The sequence below is a fragment of the Bradysia coprophila genome, unplaced genomic scaffold (genome assembly GCF_014529535.1).
Source record: "Bradysia coprophila strain Holo2 unplaced genomic scaffold, BU_Bcop_v1 contig_151, whole genome shotgun sequence".
Classification (NCBI taxonomy): Eukaryota; Metazoa; Arthropoda; class Insecta; order Diptera; family Sciaridae; genus Bradysia; species Bradysia coprophila.
In genome coordinates, this window is record NW_023503423.1 from 2,187,274 (window position 1) to 2,212,625 (window position 25,352).

Here is a 25,352-nt window from a genome sequence, read left to right on the forward strand (position 1 = left end):
CATCAAATTTTATGAAGGTAATATTTGCCCCAGGAGTACTCGACATCAGCTTTCGAACGAACACATACACGCCCGTGTCCTCCCCACCTTACGAAAATGAAATCCGGACTACAAAACCCCATTTTTCGACTTCTGGCCACTTACAACCAGCCAGGTATGGAAGATCAAAAATATCTGAGACTGGTTTTATAACTAGGCATATATAAAAAGGTCCCAGAATAAATAGTGCCGATTTCGGTCAGTCGAAATTCAAAAGAATCCCTCTAACCGATTGTGTTTGATGTTGCTTCTTCAGAAATTCCAACATTATGACGGAATCACTTCCCAAAAACAACAACATATTGTCTGACCATAAAGCAATAACAGTTTTGCACGAAAATTAACTAGCTAAATTATTGTACATTCGGTGCGAATATTTGAATGTATAAATTTGAGAGTTGCGTTGTTGTTGTTTTACTTGCGTGGGACCATTCAAAAGTTCGTATGATGTAATTTTGACCGTTTTAGGATTTTCATTAGTCTGCTATTGACAAAGTAGATATGAGTGTATACAAGGCAGCTCTGCCTTGGTGTATAAGGTCTAACGTTTGGGACTTTAAATTGGTGTGACCTTGATGTCTATTGTGAAATATTTATTTCGAAAAAAAAATGGTTGACACGAACACCATCTCCAGTCATGTTTTTACAATCCTTTGCAGTTAGGAATCTTAAATACACATTTCGGATAAATTCTTGGTTGCGTGACGAAATGAGCAAGACACCTGATGATTATCGTCTCGTAAAACCTACAGCCATAGAATAAGCAACATTTTGAACATTTTACATGTCGAACATCGTCTCAATAAATTCTTTAAATTTCTTTAAATTCCAAGCGCACTTAGTTGGTCCTGTTTCGGAAATACTGTTCTGAGATCACAAGATACATATTTCACACAAGAATTTCTGTGTAAATTTACCGGTAATAATATTGGGATTTACCGGTAAAGAATATTTGTTTTCAATCTTACTGAAGCAACATACCTGAAGCAAGCGAAAATTTTGCTTCGATAACTATCACAGTTCAATGACAAAGTTTTTCCTACAAAAGATGTCGGTTCGCTTCCCGTCGTATATTCCCCTGTTATCATCTAAACATTTTAATTACTGATTCCTGTTCGTTTCCCACTAATCTCGCTATGTTTACGATTTTATCGTTTTTCAACCAATTGTCCATCTCATTGAGAAAGGACAGATTTCTAGTTTTTTGGTGATTTCCCGATTTCTAGTCATTTCTGGAGTTCTGGTCATTTCAAAATTTTCGATTTCTGGGCACTTTCGAATATCTAGTTACTTTTTGGCTGTCAAGGAGTCCCTCTTATTCGTCAATTGAAACATGCCATCGACATAATTTTTCTCTGGCTTCTAACCACTCTGATTTGATGCAGTTGGACCATCCACATCCAGTAGTTCAACTTCAGTTTCGATTTTAGTTACATTCTCCTCATATGGGATTCCTTAACTAAATTTTCGTTGTTAGTTGAAACCTCACCTCAATGGGTACTTTTAAGTGTTCATCACTGTAGATGGAAGCGGAAGCGGAATGGGTAATTTATCACAATGTTCAACAGAAGTAACGTTCAATAAAAGTTAGAAGTTTGAAAAACATTTATTTAATGACAAACGAAAAATGGGAAACTTTAGAATTATCAATATTTTTACGTTGTAGAAAGAGCAGGGCAGTGTTTGTTGATATAATTAATTATTGGCTCCATTTGCACCAGCACATATTACCATATGTGTAGTGTTCATATCCATTATAGTGGGAACATCCTCCAAAAAGTGTAAGACATTTTTCAGCACAGTTACCAAGGCCAACATCTCCAACTGGGAGCAATTGAAAACGTTAATTTTTACGTACAGTTACCATAACAAATATGAATTATACGTACTTTTGATCCAGCAAAAACCTCCATCCATGCTTGTTCTTCCATCAATTCCAGAAATTGACTTGGCACACTGATCACACGTTTCTGATGATGTTGGATGTTCACAGTAACTGTTCCAACATTTGCACGAACATGCTCCGAATGTCTTAGTAGTACCTGAAATTTTAAGACAGGAAAATGAATTACTTCATCACTCACTGCCGATAGTATAGGGTTCGATCCAAAGAGAAACCGCTTAAAGTGGAAGTGACGCAAGTCTTTCCACTTATAAAATAATTCGTATCAGATAAAGATGACGCTCAAAGCGCTTTTACGCAAACGTTTAAGCTTCCACTAGGTTGGTTCCTAAATTTTGGGATGACAGATGATTCCTCTGTCACTTTCCACTTCCATCGGATTTTTTGTTGGATTTGAGTTGTTGTCGACATAGTAATGTCGAAATAGTTGAAATAGGGAAAAATATGTTCTAAATCATCTGCCACTTGTGTCGTAATTTTTTTTACTAAAATATTCTTTGTTAAATTTTTTAGGTCAATTTTTTGTAGATAGAACTTTTGCGTTGAGGCGTAGAATGCGTCACCCTCAGCGATATCAGTTATTTTGTAAGTAGAAACAAGGACAAATCGAAGAAACCATGAAAAAACTCTAAAATTCCTCAAACTACCTCAATTCTCGACCTCGGAAAATGGTGGACAATGAAGGAACGAACCTTTAGTTATCTGAAGAAGCGGCTCAGACGTTCAGAAGAGAAGCAAAAAACCTGATAAAACTACAGAAGATCCCGAAATTCTAGAGCTGAGCTCTTTCACATTTTCCGTGAGTGCAGCTTCTTGAAAGAAATCACAGAAAAAGAACCGGAATTGACTATTTCTGTCAGTGGCTCCTCAGGATGAACAAATTTTGAAAAAGCCTGAAACCCGTGTCCACTAAAACTCCAAAACTTTTCCTTGTAACCCAACTTTGTATCTACCATATATCTACTTTAATAATTGAATTTTTGCGATGTCATTTTTTCGGTTTTATCTACGAATAATATACTCTATAACCTCTTAGCAACTGAATCAACTGTGTTTGTTTGTTCAAAATACAAACATTAAGGGTATTCCAAGTCTCGAGTTTATATTCGAGCACATCCAGTATATCAACAATGGGTATGTTCCAAGGCTATACGAATTGTCAAATTTCATCCATATAGACATAAACTCTTCAATATTTATAAGTAAACCGACCTCTGTGGATGAAATCGTGTTCGTTCCAGTGAAAATTCGTCTTTAAATCTTATAAATGACGAGATAAATGACAAATGGCAGCAGAAAAATAAATAAATTTTGACTCGACGGAGATTAGTCAAACAAAAGGCGCACGATCTCAGAACTCTCCTAAAGTAATTAGTTTTTAATCGGACCAACTATATTCTGAGCAATAAGACTTCGGAAAAAAGTTTTTTTTACATGTCGCCCACTTCGTGTTTTCAAAGTCTTGTCACTCTGTAGATATTTAGTCCGATTGAAAAACTAAATATATTATCGGACTGATATCATACGCTACATAATGGCATTTTGTTTGACGAAAATCAGTCGAGTTCAAATTTATTTATTTTTCTGTTGACAATTGTCATGATTGTCATTTATACAAATTATACCCGATATACTGGATAGTCAATATTCTCGAACATAAACTCGGGATCTGGAATACCCTTATTGTCATATTATGTTTGACATGCGAAATAAAGTGAGACGCAAGAATTGCAATAATAAAACCTATCAATTTTGCCCAATTATTTGCAACGTTGAGTCATTAAAATAATATTTTTTTCATCTGGTCATGACGTATAGTAGCATTTAAATATGAAAAACAGAAATAAAACGAGCGGGTTTAATACGTATAAAACGTGGAATTTTGCATGGATCACGTACAATTTGCGGATGAGTCGTATAGTCGTTGATGAAGCAAAAATTAGACTATGATAGGGTAAAATAGACCAGTCAGGAGTCGTAACGAAAAATACTATTTATGTCTTACCTGAAGCAAATGCAACGAAAATGACTAGAACACACGCAATAAGAATAAATTTGGAATTCATGATAATGTTTTCTTCTAGCAACTCCTTACGCTCAGAATAAATTCGAATTATCGACTGTATTGATGGAGCCTTCAATCATGCCTTTTATCCTCTTAAGGAAATTGCATTTCGAAAAGAAAGTAAATATCTGATTGACACAGATTAATTAATTACGATTTGAACAAGTGTTGTTTCTTTTAAATAAGAACTAGGGTAGCATTTTCAGATCGTCCTACAATGTAGCTTAAGTGGAATGATCCCTTGGCTAATAGTCCGCTAGCATTGCTACTTTCGATTTTTTTTTGATATCGCATGTTGTTTGTGGTGAGAAAGTATAAAACTAATTTTTTTTCCGGAAAATGGAAAATCGATTTTCTGGCCGGAAAAACCATTTGTATGAAAAACTTCAAATTTAAGTATCTCCCTCCCGAAGGAGTGAATCATTTTCTACATTTTTAGGTCTTTTTTCTTTTAGAAAAAAACCCTATTGTAAACACTTCATCTGTCCGTCTGTCTGTCTGTCCGTCTGTCTGTCTGTCTGTCCGTCCATGTGTCTGTGTCACAAATAAAAAATGAGACGATAACAGCCTTGATTCAAAATTGCAATGCTACTATGAGCAAATCAACACCAGGCAAATAATAATTATTTGTTATCTGATAACCGATCGCTCATAGTTAGCATTGCAATTAGAAAATTTGGTAGTTGGTATCTGACAACCGAACGTAATTTTCGGCAGAGATGTTTACTATTCGAGAGCTGCGCACCGACTGACAGAATTATTCTGCCTGCTTGCCTATTTAAAGCTTGAATTTTTGGTAGTTGACTACCAAACTGGTAGTTGAATACCAAAATGGTTGTTGAATAGTTGAGTTTGGTAGTTGAATACAAAATTGGTAGTTGACTAGGAAACTGATAGAACGATGGTGGCGATGTTTACTGTTCAACAGCTGGATATCGACTGAAGAAACTATTCTTCCTGCTTGCCTATTTGTAACTCACGTATTTGGTAGTTGGTATTTCGAGAAGTGAGAAAATTGAGAGAAAGAAAAAAGACCTCACTAGGCTTAAAGCCGGTCTATTCTTGTTTTTTCTGTAGCGGGTGATCCAATACCGACATTTCGTGGAACAACTTTTTGGGTGAGTCGAAATGGCTTTGGATATTTTAATTGAAATTAAGGCAAAATTAAAGCGAAAAGACAAATTTTTTCGGAGCAAAAATTTACACGTTCATTCATTTTTACACAGCCTACTATAGTTGATCAAATTCAACTAATCAATTGTAAAGTGATTTGGAAAGGTAAAAGTAAACTCTGTCGAAATCTGCCCGGCGGAGCTTGCATCGCTTAGTGGTTTCCCAGATATGAACCAGAATTTCCACCTACCTCAAAAGTAAACTTTTCTTTAAATTTTTCATATTTCTCCTCGGTATTATTGAGAGAATTTAAAAAAATTTAAAGATCAATTACGTAGGCAAATATTCTCAAACCGCCAATTCATAACTATCTATCTCTCCCCTGTCCTAGATCCCGAAGATTTAACGAATTTTTCCTGACTTTTTAGCCCCGTACGAAGTACTGGGGGCTTATAAGATTAATATGCCGTTTGTAACACGTCGAATTGGAAGCAGACAGTAAGGGCAAAGCATTTGGTTATGTTCATAGATGACGAATCCGCAATAAAAAAAATGTCCGTCCGTCCGTCCGTCCGTCTGTGACCCCTCTAGCTTGAGCAAATCACAACCTTTTTTCAAAATTCTTTTTTTCCCCGATTGGTATCGACAAAAGTAAGGTCAAGTTCGAAAATGGGCATGGTAGGGTCGGCCCTTCCAGAGCTAGGGCCCTATAGGTGTTTTTCAGTCTTTCGACGATATCTACCGAAATACGCACGCAATAGCTGCTTGTGATATATCAAATGAAAGGTATTGACGAGTAGAACAAAGTTGCTGAACATTGTTTTTGGGTAAGATGCAACGAGGGCTTGTTGGGAGGGCTCAAAGGTCGTTACTCGGCCCTAAGTGTTTTTTGCACATAAATCGAGTAAATCTCATCCGATTTTGCTAGTTTTTGTTTCATTTGAGAGATAATTGAATGCCGAATAGAATGATGGCAAAAAAAGTTTCAAATTTGGGCCCTTGGACTAAGGCCGCTACTAGGCCCTAAGTGTTTTTTCCACATAAATCGAATAAATCTCATCCGATTTTGCTAGATTTAGTTTTTTATGGAAGGTAATTGAATACCGAAAAGAACGTGGCGAAAAATTTTTCAAATTTGGGCCCTTGGACTAAGGCCGCTACTCGGCCCTAAGTGTTTTTTGCACATAAATCGAGTAAATCTCATCCGATTTTGCTAGTTTTTGTTTCATTTGAGAGATAATTGAATGCCGAATAGAAAGTTGGCAAAAAATTTTGGGTTTCTAAAATAATATCGTAAATTGTTGGTTTTATTTGAGAGGTACTTCGTACGGGCTTTCGTAATTGCGCTATGCGCAATTTTAAAAATAAACACTTTTAGTAAATTTGACCATGCCCAACTTGACTTGCATTTTGGTAACAGACGCATTAGAAGGTTGTAGACGTATTAGGGTTACGGGCGTATTACGGCTACGGACGTATTATGGTTACGGACGAAATAGGATTACGGGTCGTACGGGGCTAAGTCGCAGCAAACGCTCCGACTGTTCTGATGCATTGTTTTATTTTCGTTTCATCTCATTAATTGATAGTTCATCTTCTCAGTTCCAGAAACTAGATAGAGAGAGAGGAGAATAATGGTGTATTATGGAACGCATTCGACAAATGTCTCGCTCCTCATGCCTAAATTATTTTTTTAAATACTAAAAAAATACGGGTCCAATAACGGAAAAACACTTATTTAGCCCACATGCCTCGGAATCGGGGATGGCCTACTATCCAAAGGACTCTTTCCTAACTTTTTAACAATTCTCATTCCGGTAATTCTCTCCATTTTGGCGATTTGCGTTGACTTCTTTCAATCGCCATAAAATCAGAAGATTCGTCAAAAAGCTTGACTCTTTTAAAATTTAGTTTTTATTGATTTCTTGTCGATTCTTCCCATTTTGGTGAAATTTTTATGGAAATTCTTCCAATTTTAACGAGCTGATGTTTTGGTTTTCGAATAAATTTGTGGAAAGAGGTATTTTATTCGTAGTTGTGTCGGTCCGAGTATACACTGTATATGGATAGCTCGTTGCCAAATTGCAACGTAAAAAATTTAACCTTCATGTGTATCTATTGGTCCGTTGCCAATTCGCAACGTTACAAATATCCTGTTCCCAATCGTCAAAGTGAGAAACACAAAAAAAAATTATCGCCAAAACGAGAAGAATCGCCAATATTTCTTTGGCGATACTTCTAGGGTATGAATTTTCTGTTGTGTCACTGTTATGATTAAGGAACAAGGAAATAACGATGTATAACTGATTCACAAAATTGACGCTATAGCAAAATACGGTTCAACCTGTGTCCTTTTTGTGTGAAAATGTTTTTTTTAGAGTTGAAATTTCATTGGAATTCCTTCGTAATGTTGAAAATATTTCCTAATTCTCACGTTTCGTAATTTATCTTTTTCCCGAAACTGAAGCTCTTTCTTGTTGTATTATATGACTGACTCCAAATATGTAGATATGTACACATCGCATAAATATTCCACTGAATGGTAGAATAGTGCAACAGAAAAAAAATTAAAAAATAAATTCTATTGTTACAGACACGTACGGATCCTGGTACGTACATATCCGTAATACCTACCTTGAAGCGTAAATTCAAGAAAGAAAAAATGTCAAAATTTCGTTAAATATATTTTCACAAATTTTGATCGAATTTTTAACAATTACACAGAGAAGAATATGTCACTTACGCTCGCAGGCTAGCCGCTTGTGCTAGGCATTATTTGAAAACAAAACTGAACCCAACTACCACACACGGTTTGATGCGCATTATCGATGGAGAACATTTTTAGTGTTTTCATTGTAGGACGACAACGAAAACCATTTTTTCCTCCTTTTTTTACATAAACCCGAGAAGAAGCCTTTCCAACGTCTGAATTTCATTTATTGTCCACAACAGCAGCAACAACAACAGAAAACTCTGTTATGACAAATATATAAAAATTGAGTTGCGTGCGTTCAATAAATAGATCGGTTTTGAATGGAAAGGTAACAGAACATTGTTCATAAAAGAAATGTTGCCGACAATGGGCAATTGACAATAGAAATTCCTATCTCTTTACCAATTTTTTTTCTTTCTATATCTCTCTCTCTGTTATTACAAATAAAAATCATGCACAGAACACAGCACCAAATGAATTGGGAAGAAAAGCATCGACAAATGTGCGTATCTGGATAAACAAAACGGTCAATGAAAATCTTTTTTTTTTAAATTTATTTATAGGGATGCAGTAGTGCATGTGGGGTGGTAGAGTGATTTCGATTCTTTTTTAACGTTGGTTGTAACAGGAAAAGGGACAGTAAAATAAATTCATCATGCAGGTACCGGCGCACTGATATTTTGAAGAATAATCAGTTCCGTACGGTGTGTTTGTACATTTTAGTGTATAGGACCTATTAAGGAAGTTGAATTCTCGGGCCACAAGATAGATATTTTTGCGCTTAAATTTCAGTTTTTCGACGGATTTTGAAAAGTTTGATTTTTGTTGTACCTCTCAGAGAGAGGTATTTGCAGCCAAGAAAGTACTTTCTCGGCCTCGGCTCTCTTCGACCGAAATAGGATTTTCATTTATATTTTTCCGGCCGCGATCAAGTGTGCATGTTTTGTGGTTTCGTCTCATTCAGTTTTCATGCGCAAAAATCGTCGTTTGTGACTCGTGATGAAAGCTGAATTTTTCGGTACACTTTGTAAGCTTGTCCTACTCGGCTCCGCCTCGTTAGGACGAGCTAGTTCCGAAAAAATCAACTTTTCAACACTCGTAACAAAATCTACCATTATGACAATGAGTTCAAAGGACTTTATTAGACTCTAGATGTGTGTACCGCAGGCCGTGTGTCATAACACATGGAGAGCCTAATGGGGCCATCCATAAAGGACGACCGCACTATGGGGGTGAGGGGGGTTCGCCAAAGTGTGACCGCCATACATTTGTGTAGTGGAAAAGTGCGGACAAGGGGGGAGGGGGGGGGGTCTAAAATTCCAGAAAAATCGCGGACGTCCTTTATGGACGGCCCCTAATAAAGTACTTTGGTCCGAGATTGAAATTACGATTTATGCATCAGCTGCATCTTAAGTTTGCTTTTGCATATTATGATGCTGAGTGGCATAAGGCTGCCAGCGGACTTACACAGTTTAGCTCTCCGTTTACGTTCTAACAACGGAAAGTGGTAGGAGCTTCAATTGTTCCCTCGTAAACGGAGTGCTAAACGACGTAAGTCCGCTGACAGCTTAAATATCTATTATCACATACGCGCGGTGTTCGGCTGTCAAAATTACTTAACTAGAAGTTTAATTCAAAAATTACACTTCAGTTCTATGTTGTTGTCTCGTTTTCGCTTATGTGATAAATTAGAGTACACACTTGTCACTATCAGTCTCGGCAAGCCTCGACTTCCTCGTGACAAGTGTGTAATATATATTACGTGCTGACTTCGTTCGGGCTACAACTCGCGAAATTGCCTAAAATCAATTGTCCAAAACAATAACTATTACCAAGGGCCCTATCAATAGAACATACTGACAAATCAAAATGAAAAATCATATATTTAAATGTATGTGTGACGGCTCCGTTTACAGACAGTTAAAAGGGACCTTTAATGTCAAAAGTAAAGGGACTCATAACGTCAAAAGCAAAGCAAAGTTGACGTTTACAGTTAGTGGTGTGTGTGATATAATTTTTCAATGAATTTCCTGTCATAATTCCTCTGGGTAGTCTACATCTATGACTATTACAGTCGACGCCAGTGAAATTTAAACATGAATTTTTGTTTCTATGACTAGACTAGACCAGCTGAAGCAAATTCAATGAAATGAACTTTGTGTCTTTGGCGCAATGAATTGTTACACAAATGTCTTTGGCAGTGACCATACCTTGTAAAGTTCTTCATTTCGTTCGATATAGTTCATTGCTGTCTTTATGGTACATTTTTTGCTGAGGCGTGACTTTCCCCATTCTTCTTTACACTCGACTCAGTCGAGTCGACTGCCATCAATGGCTAACTCCTAGGAAATGATTAATCATCTGATATCGACAATAGCTATGTAGCTTTAGACTATCGCTTAATTTCTTCTTTTTTTAATTTTACGAAATCTCTGTGCAGCTAACTCAACAGTTAAAAGAAATATTTGAAATATACGCGCGTGGTCTTCGTGCCTTTGTTTATTCCCCATTTCCATTTTCACCACTTTTCGCCATCTCAAAATATTTTCTCTCTTCCATTCATAACGAATTTCTCTCTCATAAGATTTCATTCATTCAGCAGTTGTCATTGTATTCCGCAGTTGATTGTTTGTGCGAAGAAGAAAATTTTGTTGTTTTCCTTTCTGGTGACTGCAATTTTGCTTTTCGGAATTGAAATGACTGACATAAGTCCAGCAAATAATGTTGCCGACAAATTGGCCAGTCTGCAGAAGGAGGCAGAATATCTAAAATCCAGATTGGAAGAGGAACGACAAAAACTGAACGACGTTACGCGTACGAGCCATTTCATTGATTTTTTGTTTTGTTTTTTCCTTTGCTTCCATTCATCAGTCTATTGATTCTTCTGTTTGCACTTTATTCATGATACCACTATTCGGTCAATTCATCATTTGAAAATAAGAAAAACAATTTTCCATTGACTGAAATGCACCGCCAATCAGCCTACCTTCCGAGGCGTTTCTTAACATTCAATGGAAAATGGATTTTTTTCAGTATTTCAATCAATAATTACTCAAGATGCCTCTATTCGTTACAGTCTCAGCAGCGGCTGATCGCATCGAAATGATTACATTCATTAACATCAAACCTCGACGTGTGCTAAAGGGACACACAGCCAAGGTTCTATGCTCCGACTGGTCTCCCGACAAACGGCACATCGTCTCGTCCAGTCAGGATGGCAAATTGATCATCTGGGATGCATTCACCACCAACAAAGAGCATACGGTTACAATGCCAACCACTTGGATAATGGCATGCAGCTATGCACCGTCGGGAAATTTGGTTGCTTGTGGTGGTCTGGACAACAAGGTTACTGTGTATCCGTCGATCTGTGCGGATGAAGAGATGGCGTTGAAGAAGAAAACGGTCGGCACGCACACTAGCTACATGTCGTGCTGTACGTTCCCGAATTCGGATCAACAAATTCTGACCGGAAGTGGTGACGCTACCTGTGCGCTGTGGGACGTTGAGTCCGGTCAATTGTTGCAAAGCTTTCACGGTCATGTCGGAGACGTGATGTCAATTGACCTGGCACCGAATGAAACGGGCAACACTTTTGTGTCTGGGGTAAGCCAACCGAACCGACTCGAAATCGATTTTCCGTTTTCTCACTTTTCGATTGGTCCATTTAGAGCTGCGATAAGATGGCATTCATTTGGGATATGCGTTCGGGCAATGTGGTTCAGTCGTTCGAGGGCAATCTTTCGGACGTGAACAGCGTTAAATTTCATCCGAGCGGTGATGCCATCGCAACTGGATCGGACGATAGCACAGTAATTTTCGTTGATCGGATTGGGTTGATACAAAAAAACATTTTTTTTTTGAACTTACAGTGCCGACTCTTTGATGTTCGGGCTGACAAAGAAGTGGCTGTTTATGCTAAGGACAGTATCATATTCGGTGTGAATTCGGTTGACTTTTCGGTCAGTGGACGATTACTATTCGCTGGCTACAATGACTATACGGTAAACATTTGGGATTCGTTGAAGCAGCAACGGATCTGTTTGTTGTACGGCCATGAGAACAAGGTGTCATGTGTTCAGGTTGGTTTCCTTGCTCCACTTTCGTCCACATTCGAACGATGTTGACGAATTGTTATTTCTCTGACAGGTCTCTCCTGATGGTACTGCTCTGTCTACCGGCAGTTGGGACTGCACTTTAAGAGTATGGGCTTAAAGCACATCACCATTCATCCCGTATGGAATTAGGATTTTAGGGAAAAATATTTGATCACCCAACAGACCGTTGTTGTTGGTGGTTTTAAATGAATTTATTTATTCGGGTGCGTGTAATTGAAAGGTAAACCAGACGAGGTGTAAGGAGATGCAGAATGAAAACCAAAGTTTTATCCAAACAATAATAATTTAGCTTGTAAACTGTTCGACAAATGAGAGAATTACCAAAGATTTTATTTAATTGTTGCCAGATAATATTTTATTGACGGGAGTGCACACACTCCCGTGTCTAGATCTATAAATCGATGTTTCCAAACCAATAAAACTACGAAAAAGTATTACTGAAATAAATGTCTAAATCACACTGAGATAAATGTTACAAATTTTCCCCTGGGGCCGCGTCGACCCTACAACGCATAAAAAAACTTAGTGCAAAAGAGATGAAAGTTTTTGAGGGGTGGAAGTATGAAATTGTCTCACACAATCGTGCATCTCTTTCGCACTAAGTTTTTTATGTGCTTTTTACTGCCGATGCACATATAATAGCAACGCTAGTTTGACGTAAAATTTCTTATGTTTGTGCGCCTTTTCCAAATGTTTCGAAACTTCAAACTTGCGAAATGAATCAATCATCAAAATTGCGTAGCTTTCGCAAGTTTGACATTTCAAAACAAATGGAAAAGGCCCACAAACAAAAGAAATTTTACGTCAAACTCGCGCTGCTATGTGTATATCTACAGTTAGAGTTAAAATTCTACCAACCCCATTTAGTGGTGCAAAAAGAGCATTCTTGTCGAGTTATTAGTGCATGTATTCTGATGACAGCATTGATAAAGTGTGGCGTCATTTTTGTACGACCCCTAAACAATGACGTGGCTCATTATCAATAGACTGTTTCGATGAGAGAGAAGGATATATAATAGTGAATCCTAAAGTGTGATTTCTACCCAGTCTATTCGTCGCAGTCTCAAATTCATCCTTCGGTTTTGCCAAACGGTCTGCGATCCAGCTTAAAGAGACGGTGCGAAACGTCAAATTTCTTACTAAGCCATCGATTATCTACATGACCGTCCTGCCTGATGTTTTCGAAGTCAAATAAAATTTCTAAAAGCTGACCTTTTGATCGTCAACCCCAATCCCTTTATTACACAAAGAAAACTCTGTTTGAGCCAATAAATAGCATAAGGACAAGTTCCTCGTTCCTGGACCTCAATTCTCATACAGTCGTAACTTGACAGTTCTTAATCGATTTTATACATGCAACTGTCAAGTTAGGAATATTTGGTGTTAGGAAAATACGAGAATCGTCCCCCTGGTATAGTAACTAAAGTGAATGGCGGCGGTGGTCTACGAAAAACTAGCATTTTTTAAAATTTCTGTATTTGCTGCCACTCGTGAACTGCCAAAGCTATCCACCCTCATCCATTCAAACATTGAATGAGTATGAACACGTATTACACGGTGCGCCTTAACCAACTTTAAATGAAAGTTCCGCATAACATTTTGTTTTTAATATAAATTGAAAAGAAGGAGGTCCACTGATTATAAAACCAGTAATATTATCGAAAACGGCTGGGAGAATTTTTAGTTGGTCGACATGAGTCGAGCTTCCTATGAGGGATTTTATAAACGCGAAATTGCAACTATTTTTGAACTTCCATATATTATTTTTTTCTTTAAATTTGTACTTTACATTAATACTTTACGTCATACATAAGCTGTAAAACGCCACCAAAAATATTTAAAATAAATCGAGCAAATTTAGGGTTGCAGCAATGATTTGGAGTTGATGTCACGCTACTCGAATATTCTGCGAAATCGAATTATTTGGGCTCTTCCAACACGAATTACTCTTAAAAAGCAATGTAAATTCATTTTTAAATATAATAGAATTTATTTCAGATGATCAAATTAACTTAAACAATTTTCCAATAACAGAAATAACAGAAGAAATCTTAAGCACTTATTCAAATATTAAATCTATATACAAAATATATAAATTCATATTTTATTGTTTAAACGTGGCTACTATTATAATCACAAACAGCTTTGAGTAACCTTTCAGGGTACTGGGGGTGACCCAAAGATACCTCATACTTTTTCCAAGTTTCATTAAAATAGTGATGAGCGGACTCTACCGATTGTTCGCTGAAGAAACCCAATCCTTTGGCTGATTTAGAACAAAAATGACAGATATGGAAGAACACGGTGTGTACACATAAACTTATTGTTATCTCGGAGCTATTAAAAATCCAGTGAAATAAAAGGACCAAAGTTTACAAACACAGACACATAAAAAGCATTGCTTTTTAATAATTCGATTTCGCAGAATATTCGAGTAGCGTGACATCAACTCCAAATCATTGCTGTAATCCTAAATTTGCTCGATTAATTTTAAATATTTTTGGTGGCGTTTTACAGCTTATGTATGACGTAAAGTATTAATGTAAAGTACAAATTTAAAGAAAAAAATAATATATGGAAGTTCAAAAATAGTTGCAATTTCGCGTTTATAAAATCCCTCATAGGAAAATTCGACTCATGTCGACCAACTAAAAATTCTCCCAGCCGTTTTCGATAGTATGACTGGTTTTATAATCAGTGGACCTCCTTCTTTTTAATTTATATTAAAAACAAAATGTTATGCGGAACTTTCATTTAAATTTGGTTAAGGCGCACCGTGTATTACCGTGTGTGACGTAAAAATGAAAAATTCGTCACGAGAAACAGTTATGTCAACACGAATATCACGTAAGAAAATCCTTGAAAAATGTTTTCATTTTTCTGTTAAAATTTACGTCATTCCATGTTGTCATTTTCAAGTTGATTTTAACCTGTTACACACGGCTGTCATCTGTTATCGACAACGACAGCAATAATAAACGACAAGCTCTGAATTATTAGGTCTTATATAGCAAAACGCATGTTCAAAACAAATGAAGTAAAAGATTTTTGAAATCAATCTCTGAAAATCTTTGATCAAATGAAGTAATAGATCAAATAGTAAAACTTGTAATAGATTGCCGTCTGTGATAGGTTAAGCCAGAGACGCCAGAGACTTACCTGAATTTGTGACGCGTATGAATCGTATGAATGCTAAAAATATTTACAAAAAAGAAGCTGGCACGAAATGTGAAGCTTTATTGTCCACACGTACTTTTCATACATAGAACAAAAGCATCAAAAGTTGTTACACATCATGACACGAATTGTGTTCCGTACTTACCAACACATACCGGAAAAAATGTTCTTATGCTCACTTCAGCAATCGATCACTACACACAAACGTGTCATAGCCTTCTTGTGCTTTCCGTTAAAATATAACGAAAAAGTTTCATTTCAAAAATTTAGTCGTCGATGCAATTTCAAACTCGAAACATACAACGGTCAACCAAAGCACAATATTGAATGGATGCGGGAAAAATAACGGAGTCCAAGACGAATTTAAAGCAATTTTCGGATATTTCGTGATTTTCAAAACCCAAATTTTGGCTCGCTCTCATCGAATAAGATAAAACTTTGGTAAAATGAACGGCGATAAAGTGGATGATGTGCCGGTTATAAAATTCAGTGGCGATAAGTTGAATGGAAATTCGAATGAGGATGGTGATAGTGATGTGATATCAACGTATATCGGGCATTACGGCTGGTGGCAATTTTTCTGGACCGCTCTGTTGGGATTGTGCCAGTGTCCGTCAACATTTCAAATTTATGCGTTCGTTTTCCAGGTGAGTCGTTTTCGAATTACATACAGATTGTTCCGAAGCTGCTGTGGAATTTTTGGGACAAAACGATGGAGATTTTGGAAATAAGAAGTGGAACCTTTGGAATTAAATTGGAATTATAGTGGACAATAAATGTTTCGGGGTGACTTGCTTGTCTTCAAAAAGAGTCCGTTTCCAGTTGAATTTCTTTTTGAAGAAAAATTTGAATTATTTGATTACTTATGCGGTTATGCCGGACTCGTAGTTGGAACGAAAGGTTTTCATTGGGGTTCTTTAACGTCAATTTCATTTCTGTAAGAAACGATTGCCTCTTCCGTTGCAAATATTTATTGGGAAAATGAAACTAATTTTTCTCTTCACGGTCAGTAAACCAAATTGAATAATTAAAAGTGAGTTTCAGCAATGCCGCCGACATTCAATTTGAATTTCATTTTTTCTGTAAAAATTGTGGCATTTTGTAAGAACAAACAGTTCGCTACATTTATTCACACCTGGCCACGGTGTAGAAATCTATGGTTTCACTTTTGTTGGTAGAGCAAAATTGTTCAAGTTTCTTCAATGATTTTGCAATGTTCGCTGTTTTATTACTACAATGTCCATGTTAGTCGGTAAGAGATTTGTTGTATTGAGAGAGATGTCCAAGACTAAAATCCGTTTCAAAACAATATTCGCATTCTTATTCGTAATTCACTTGACTGAAAGTGAAAGTCACTCGAAAATGTTCGTTTACTATAGTGGGCTTACCAGGGCTTACTATTCGAAATTTTTAAATTATGAAAATTCTTAAAAATTCTAAAAATTTCAGAAAGTTCCTAAAGATTCCTAAAACTTCTTAAAAATTTCCAATAATTCTTAAATTGATTTAAGGAATATTTAGGTACATTTCAGAAATCAAAGTTCACCGAGAGTAACTGTTGTTACAAAATCCGACTTTTCTCAAAATTCTGCCGCGCTTTCCATTTTCATTTTATGTGATTTTTAATCTGCCCTCTACTAAAATCAAAACGAAAATTTCATGAAACAAGTAGTATGCATAATGACTGAGATACACATTGTGCTCGTCCTCCTGGCTCTGAACAACAAAGTATGGTAGCACGGTGAGCTTGGACATAGTCATGACTACGACCGTGCTATCATACTTTGTTGTTCAGAGCCAGAGGAGGACGATGTATATCTCAGTCAGTTTATATAGCAGAAAAATCAATTTTGATGAGAAAATTTGATGGTCAATTAGGAAATAAATTTGAAAAAGAAAATCTGGGTGCAGTGTAGATGAGGTCGGAACCCGCATGCATATGAGAAACGGATACGTACGTTTACTCTGGTCCCATTAATGTTGGCAAAGAAAATGGTCCGGTCGAAACTTCAATTCAATCTACTTTGAGTAGAACGCAAAAACATTAAACAAATCTTAAGTTGAAGGTCGAAAGAGGTGTTGCATATCAAGTATTTCTCTGGAAATAACATAAAAACCCGAACTTATCAACCTTGCTTCTATTCGGGTGTCATATGCCAATAAATCAAAACAAATCATCATCAACGTATACGCCGATTAAAAAGAAACACCAAAAACCAGCAAAGAAAAAACTTCATTGCATTTTGGCAAGCAAGCACCAACACTTTTTTTTTCGCTGGCCATGTAATTAAACCCACTCATCGATCTCTAAACCAAACAATTTACCTATAAAATTTCGATCAACCATCACACGAAAGTTCAATGAAACTTGAATGAAACTTTGCTATGTTTTCAATCGATTACTCTACACATTTACCTAGTAAACCACTGATCTTTCGCTGCATGCATAATAACGTGAACGACTTGAATGGGGAGATATTAGCTTTTGTGTGGCTTTTGCTGTTGTTGTTCTTATTATTGTTTGTTATGATCAATGATCTTGACGAGGATCACGGTCAATCGAAAGCGTAATTATTTTAATTTTATGTAATTAAATCAATTTTTTTTTGTGTGGTATGTTAAGCAGGTAGCCGTTCATGTGTACGAGTACGAGAATTTGTCTTAATAAATTGAAACTTATATTCACATAAACTGTGCACGTAATTAATTACTTCAATAAATCCGATTACAATGCCACAATTACGACAATATTGTAACGTGGAAGTGATTTGTGGATATGAGGTAGCAATAACCGTCTAGAAAATTTCTATCCGCCAGTACTTTTTTGATCAGGGGCTCGGACGTAAAAAAAGAATTGCATTGGTTGATGTTAAGAGCACCGACCTTTTATTACCTTACAACGCATAAAAACCTGTCGAGAGAAGCGAATTTGTGAGAGAATTTCATATATCTTCTCTCACAAATGTCTCCTCTAAGGTTTCTATGCAGTGTACGGTAGTTTAGGACGAACTTATGGACTCTGTGGACCATGACGTAAATTCTCGTAGCATTCGTAACACTAAGAATTCGTAATTTGACAGTTGCATGTTTAAAATCCCATAAGAACTGTTAAGCTACTCATTCTCAGTGTTACAGAGCTTGCAGAGTAAATGTCGTAATGGTGAAGTTGGTTCACATGGAAACAAGCGGCATGACATTAGTAATTTTATGACAGAATGTACAGAGAAAACTCTATCACATTTTCCGTTAGTTTCCAAACATCAATTTCCTAATCAAATCTACTACTTCTTTTGTTTCGCCCATTTTCTACAAATTAATTTTGTACTTCATTTAACAAAGGTAGGCAAAAGAACAGTAGCCAGAGCTTACGGATATTTGTCGATATTTCGGCTGTTTTTGTTGTAAGCAAAATGAATTTTGTTAATTGGACGACGGAAGAGTAGAGTGACATCTGTCGTTATATGAAAAAGATAAGCAATGAGGGATGTGACCTACCCCTAACTAAAGGTGTTATCGTAAAGTTCCTCAAAAGTGATTGTTTTCGCACTAATTTATTTTACCGGAAACGTATACACATTTAAACTAAAGCGTTTCCGCTAAAACGTAATTTTTAAGATTACCGCCGACATTTTATTTCTACTGGGTCATCTCTTTTGATCTTCACATCACACCAAACGACAATATTGTTGTTTGTTTACATGATTGGTTAATGTAAATTTTTCGTAATTTCGGTGGTTTTGACGAATATTTTAAGTCAACCGTTGATTGCACTGTTAAAAAAACACAAGAAGCACATTTTCTCACAAAATCTGAATCACATCGAAATCACCGAAATTATTACAATTTTCACAGTCGTCACTAAATTTTTGTGTTGGTGGATTTGACGTTTCAAAATTAATACTCATGTTAAGAGTAACGACTTTGACGACGATTTTCTTCGTTAAGCCATATTTGACTAAGTTCAGAGTGGATGTGATTTGGGTGTGAAATTGAGTGGGAAGTGCTATTTTCATCGATTTTCTTTTTGTAAAATCTTTTAAATGAGACAATATTTTGAGAATGCCCGATGTACCAGTTTCTTATTTTTCGTGTTTCTACTGATATGTGACAAAAAATCGCGAAAAAAATCGATCCGTCCCTCCCTTATTGGTATCTTTTGCATTGAGACTCAGCTCTATGCTTTACATTACACTCATGCTTTTCCGAACTTATTTCCATTCCTTTGTTTGCATTACTTTCGCCGAAGAGAGTTTGGTTCAGCCAATTTTAACATTGAAAACATAGCAATACCATCGTGCCGGTTCCCCGTCAAGCCGTTACAATTCATTTCAACTTATTAAATCATTATTCTGTATATTGACTTTTGACTGTTTATTCGTAACGATGAACTTGATATTGATACTCAATTGTGAAGGTTATGCAATTTGTGAAGGCGATGTAAATAAGTAAATGAAAAAAATTCTGCTAATTTTGAATGCGAAAGAAGATTTTTATGGCGATAACTGTGTCATTTAGTCGTACGTTGTTTATGCTTAATAGCAGGAAATAAAAAAAATGAATTTTTCGGAGTAATTTTTTCAGTTTTTTTTTCAGACGTTTTTGTCTAAGAAATTAATCTACCGAAAAAGCGGTGTGATTGGGCAATAACCATTATATCTCAAGTGCAAACATTTAAATGCAATGTTGCTTCATTATACGAACGATTTAATCTTTACGTGTGAAGAGTCGTTCTAATTTACTTATTTCTGCAACGGCGAAAAGTGAACTTATTCATGCGCCGTTTGGGTCACGTATGAAGGGTCTTTTTATCGCTGATGCTTTTCGTCACTAGTGACAAAAAGTGAAAGCAGTAATGACAAAAGAAAATTCAAAACGTTTTGATGAATAAGATTTTTATAGAATTATATGTTAAGCAATGAAGCAATTATTGAAGTTGTTAATTGATGATAACTGATGGAATTGATTGAAAAATCACAATGCGAAAAAATGCAGCCACGTCTGCGGGAACATTAGCACCATTTTATGAATTTCGATACAACCGAACCGACATCCTAAATGGCACAAGCTGAAAAACGGCTACCATGTATTTGACTAATTAAATTGTTTGAAAAAAGATAAAAACTAATTGACAACGAAATTGTGTGAATTATCACAGTTCCGATGCAAAACTTAATTTTTCAATCGACATTGTGGCGGTTCTATTCATAGACTTCGAAAAAGCTTTCGATTCAGTGGAAACATGGTCGATATTGGACGCATTAGACGAATGTAGAGTAGACTCAAGGTACTCCAACACAATTCGATATGTGTACAAAAATGCTACTTCATGTATAAAACTTCATAAGAGCACGGAACAATTCAGAATTGGCCGAGGTGTAAGGCAGGGTGACACCATTTCACCGAAATTATTCACGGCGATTCTGCAGAGTATTTTTAGGAAGTTAAACTGGAGTAAAATGGGAATAAAGATAAATGGAGAGTACCTGAGCAATCTCCGCTTCGCTGATGACATTGTACCGATAGCAGCGAATCTAGGTCAGGCTCAGCTTATGCTACAACAGTTAAGTGAAGAGGCGAGCAAAGTTGGCCTCAAGATGAACTTATCGAAAACAAAAGTCATGACCAACATCGGGGACGATAGAGAAATCAAAATTGGTGACACTGTCATTGAACGAGTCGACAGCTATGTATATCTAGGACATAAACTGAAGTTAGGTCTGGACAACCAAACTGCAGAAATAAGACGTAGGATTGGTCTTGCATGGGCAGCGTTCGGAAAACTCAGACTAATTTTCAAAAGCAAAATGAATAATAGTCTAAAACGCAAAGTTTTCGACACTTGTGTCCTTCCAGTGCTCACTTATGGAGCGGAAACGTTAACTTTAACAAAAGCATCCGAAGATAAATTGAGAGTGACACAAAGAGCCATGGAACGGAGTATGCTTGGAATAACACTCAGAGACAGAATGACGAATCAATGGATTCGACAACAAACCAGGGTCGTTGATGTCATGGAAAGAATAGCATCTCTGAAATGGAGCTGGGCGGGACATATTGCAAGAAGGACAGACGAACGTTGGACCAAAAAGATCATGAACTGGCGACCATATAAAAGACGAGCTATAGGTAGACCACCAGAGAGATGGACAAACGGAATTAAGAATATTGCAGGTACAAACTGGCAGCAAATGGCAATGGATCGTACGAAATGGAAAGAAGTCGGAGAGGCCTACATCCAGCAGTGGATAGAAACAGGCTGAAAAAGAAGAAGAAGAAGATTGTGGCGGTGATTGGTTACTTGATTTCTTTTAGAGACGAAATTGATAGATCTGCGCTTACCACAACGATCAAAATTACGGTTAAAATTAAATCAATTTCTTGAAACTTTGAAACTTGTTGCATAAATAACTATTACTACCCGCCCCATGCGAAAGTTGACCATTACATAGCAATATACCCCCTGCTAAAATGATCCATTATATGTGGACCATTTTCAGTTCATCCTTTTTCATTTTCTTGCACTATAGCCGATAAAACATATGAAAACATATGTTAATGTTCAACATGAAAAAAAGCCCTGTAGAAACGGAGGCTGAAATGAAAATTACCGAAAATGTCATCAGGTAATGAATCATTTCCGTTATACCGTTACGTGGGGTGATGTGAGTGAAAGGAGCTATAACCGTGGAATCAAAAGAGTCCTTCACTCCAAGTTTATTCTACCGAATTCCACGCATCAGATCAGATCAGTATTTTAACGTCTATCACAACAAAATTCTCCGATTTCAGGGCTACAAACATGAATTCCATTGTGCCCGGCCCGTAGGCATGGGAAGCGTAAACATTACACTGTGGCAAAGCTTAACAAAACCATGCGAGCCGATAGATTTGAGAAGTATACTCGCGGCTACCGGACAAACATTCGACACAACGGAAGACTTCCATTCGTACGAGTGTGAAGCGTACGAATTCGATGGACACGAGAACGTAATCAGCGAATGGGATTTGGTATGCGATCGGGAATATTTGGTAAATGTTGTGGAAATGTGTTTCCTTGCCGGGGCTGCTGTTGGAAGTATTTGCAGCGGATGGGTGTCTGACCGTTACGGTCGGCGGCACACGTTAATGGTATTAATTTTAATGCAAGCCGTTTTCGGTAAGTTGAATGTGTAAATGGGTTCGTGTGAAACTTGGACATGATTCTTTGTTTGTCGTTCATATCGATTAAATCGCTAATCGCTTTTTGCGTGCTGAAATACAGGGACAATTTGACTCGGTTGGTAAACACACCTCGAATGAAATGAATGACTTTGGTCAACTTTGTTTGCTTTGAAGTGGAACTTAGATTGTTCCGCTCACTGATTAATAAATTCTGATCTACAAGCAGTGTCCTTGCAAGGACCTCATCCAAGTAGAAGAATTATTTCTCATTTTGCGCTCGATCCTTACCTCGAAACTTTAGACATCAGAGGTGTTCCATTCTAAGGTGAAAAATGTTGAGAATCGCTCACATACTTTTCTGACACAGAAAACTGTTGAACGAACAACTCGTTCATCCGTTGTTGTTATATTTGAAGCATTCAGCATGTCAACTAATTTTTTATCTTTCACCTCCAACTGACACTTTACAGTACGGAGTAAACGTTAGTTATTTACGTACCTGTATCGGACGATTAATTTTAGGTAGTTTTGCTTGTTGTAGACCGAGCGGAGCGAGTACTAAATGCAGAGAGAAACTCTTGCACACACTGAATTTTCTTACTTTCACTCGTTGTCGTGCAAATTACTGTTACAGTTCTAGCAGCATAAGTACCTCATACATCAGGATTGAAAACTAACGTTTCAACTTTCTGTCTCTTGTGCGTAAAAAACGTGTTTTTTTCTGTAGGCACTGCGGTTGCCTTCTCAACATCATTGTCCATGTTTATGGCACTACGAACAGTACTGGGCTTTGCATCGATGGGCGTCACCATGGTTAGTTTCGTGTTAGTCGTCGAACTGGTCAGTGGTAAATGGCGTACAATAATTGGAGTGTTGGACATATTACCGGTGGCTGTTTCGTACATTTTAATTGCTGGTATAGCGTATGTTGTCCCTCAGTGGAGAGAACTGCAATTGGTTATTACCGTACCGTGGATTGGCTTTTTATTTGCATGGTAAATACAGTTTTTATCGCTCGCAAATTCATGAGCTCCCGAGTGCAGCGAGAGAGTTTTACCTTTAATTTTTGTCCGAATGGGCTACGATCCATTCCTGCCTCTCACTCTATGTTTCTAATACTTAAAATCATTTCCGCAATCATTCAATTGCCCTCGCAGGTATCATATGCCAGAATCACCTCGTTGGCTGTTGGAGAACGGTAAAATCGACGAATTGGTCAAAGTGATTAACGTAGCGGCAAAGTGGAACAAAATGGAATTGCCGTCTGGATTCGAGAAAACACTACATCAACCGGAACGAACAGTGACCGCATCGTTCCTGCAGTTATTCAAGGGACAGTATTGTCGGACAACGCTTTTGATGATTGTAATTTGGTATTCGTTGGTTTTGATTTATTTCGGACTCACTTTGCATTTGGCGCATCTGGGCGGTGATATCTACGTTACAACGGTGAGTTATGTGGGTATATGCTAGGGATACCTTCTGCGTCTTTGGAAAACCAAGCGACTATTTACTAAAATTGACGATCTAATCACTTAACTATCCACAAACGCAGATAATGGCTGGTTTACTGGAAGCGGTGTCCATTTTACTTTGCATTTTTGTGGTACTAAAACTGGGACTCAAAACTAATTTGGTCGTTTACATGGTGGTCGCTGGTGCAGGCTGCCTGGCAGTTTATTTTCTTCCAGACGGAAATTATCTCGGTGTGATTACTTTTGCCATGATAGGTAAGTGTTTCGCCATCGTGAGTACTTTCGGTGTGCTACGACTACGACGTCCGTTTTTCGTTTTGTGTTTCAGTAAAATGTTCGATTGGGGCTACCAATGCACTCGTTCCGACATTTACAGCGGTTCTGTATCCGACCTCAATGCGTACCTTATCGGTTGGAATTGGAAATTTTGCCGCTGGTCTTGGCTTAATCACCGTGCCGTATCTATGGCTTCTGGTTTGTATTTGCATTTTCTAGGCACGGTAAAGGTTGTATTTTTGTGCGCGGGATCCTTCAATGATTTGTTAAGCGATTCTCAATGGCAACGACGAGTCTGACGACTCCTTTACGACAATTATACATCCTTCCACAAGTCCTTTTTTCCCAGCAGTTGTAATAAAATCCGATTTTCTCCACACACATTTTTACAAACAGGAGCATGTACAGAAAGATCTGCCCATGATATTGATGGGATGTTTCGGTTTAATAGGAGCTGGCGCATTAATTTTGACGAAAGACAATAAATTGATCTTACCGACCGAGGATGAAATAAAAAATGTGAAAGAGTGAGTGCAGGGGACTTCAAGAACAGTTGGACTAAGAATTGAAAATATTTTTTTTTTGTCAAAATAAAATAGGCACAACGTTAAGCCAGTGAACGAGATACCAGATGTTTAAAGAGGTTTGTGTGCAATGCATGCCCCCATCTTCGGAATTAAAAGATTCGAACTTGCAATCCGAAAGATCCTGATTCGATGAAGATTTATGTGATATTTTATATGTTCTACACCTACTCAACTATGACGAATTATATTTATTTTCAGTTTTATTTTTATACTTTATTTAAAACTTATTTAAGATAGATCGCATTATCATTTTAAGAAAATAAATTAGAATTCGACGGAAACACGATTTTGTTTTAATACGAAGGCTTGTTGTTATCAGTCAAAAACACTCAAAAGAGTAAAAGTGACGCAAGTCCTTCCAAAACAACTGATATCGCTGGAGGTGACGCATTCTGCGCTTGTACGCAAAAACTGTAACAGCAAAAATTTGACCAAAGAAATTCTAGAAACAAACTTTTACCAAAAAAATTTTGCGTCACAAAGTGGCAGATGGTTCGGACGTATTAGGACATATTCTTGCCTATTTTAAAAAATTTCTTAAAAGTACTTGTATACAACATATGCCACTTGTGACGCAAAATTTTTTTGGTAAAATTTTGTTTCTAGAATTTCTTTGGTCAAATTTTTGCTGTTACAGTTTTTGCGTACAAGCGCAGAATGCGTCACCTCCAGCGATATCAGTTGTTTTGGAAGTATGCACAGGGACTTGCGTCACTTTTACTCTT

At 37.1% G+C, this 25,352-nt stretch overlaps 2 protein-coding genes and 1 long non-coding RNA gene across 4 annotated transcripts; 2 read left to right on the forward strand and 1 right to left on the reverse strand.

The window, feature by feature from the left end:
• Positions 1–1,632: 1,632 nt before the first annotated feature.
• Positions 1,633–4,053, reverse strand: LOC119074383. The gene is made up of 3 exons (XR_005087186.1): positions 3,948–4,053; positions 1,929–2,081; positions 1,633–1,863 (listed from the first exon to the last, which is right to left on the reverse strand). It is a non-coding gene; the product is annotated as an uncharacterized LOC119074383 (long non-coding RNA).
• A 6,375-nt stretch (positions 4,054–10,428) lies between these two features.
• Positions 10,429–12,411, forward strand: LOC119074384 (guanine nucleotide-binding protein subunit beta-5). Its single transcript, XM_037180499.1, has 5 exons — positions 10,429–10,647; positions 10,910–11,439; positions 11,505–11,645; positions 11,706–11,915; positions 11,983–12,411. The coding sequence occupies exons 1-5, from the start codon at positions 10,530–10,532 to the stop codon at positions 12,046–12,048; spliced, it is 1,065 nt and encodes a 354-aa protein (XP_037036394.1). The 5' UTR covers positions 10,429–10,529; the 3' UTR covers positions 12,049–12,411.
• A 2,899-nt stretch (positions 12,412–15,310) lies between these two features.
• On the forward strand, positions 15,311–24,910 carry LOC119074386 (organic cation transporter protein-like). 2 transcript variants are annotated; one of them, XM_037180504.1, is made up of 8 exons: positions 15,311–15,775; positions 21,918–22,284; positions 23,017–23,284; positions 23,447–23,738; positions 23,845–24,019; positions 24,093–24,238; positions 24,437–24,567; positions 24,640–24,910. In XM_037180504.1, the coding sequence occupies exons 1-8, from the start codon at positions 15,575–15,577 to the stop codon at positions 24,677–24,679; spliced, it is 1,620 nt and encodes a 539-aa protein (XP_037036399.1). In that variant the 5' UTR covers positions 15,311–15,574; the 3' UTR covers positions 24,680–24,910. The 2 variants fall into 2 exon arrangements, with proteins under 2 accessions (XP_037036399.1, XP_037036400.1); XM_037180505.1 differs by lacking the exon at positions 15,311–15,775 and adding an exon at positions 19,517–19,645 and having other exon boundaries at positions 24,640–24,902.
• The last annotated feature ends 442 nt before the right edge of the window (positions 24,911–25,352 follow it).

Excerpts from the sequence above, each read along its gene's own strand:
- LOC119074384 (XM_037180499.1), top strand. The coding sequence starts at position 10,530 with ATGACTGACATAAGTCCAGCAAATAATGTTGCCGACAAATTGGCCAGT. Across the intron at positions 10,648-10,909 it reads AAAACTGAACGACGTTACGC|TCTCAGCAGCGGCTGATCGC; the intron begins GTACGAGCCATT and ends TATTCGTTACAG. Across the intron at positions 11,646-11,705 it reads CTGGATCGGACGATAGCACA|TGCCGACTCTTTGATGTTCG; the intron begins GTAATTTTCGTT and ends TTGAACTTACAG.
- LOC119074386 (XM_037180504.1), top strand. The coding sequence starts at position 15,575 with ATGAACGGCGATAAAGTGGATGATGTGCCGGTTATAAAATTCAGTGGC. Across the intron at positions 15,776-21,917 it reads TTTATGCGTTCGTTTTCCAG|GGCTACAAACATGAATTCCA; the intron begins GTGAGTCGTTTT and ends CTCCGATTTCAG. Across the intron at positions 23,285-23,446 it reads ATTGGCTTTTTATTTGCATG|GTATCATATGCCAGAATCAC; the intron begins GTAAATACAGTT and ends TTGCCCTCGCAG.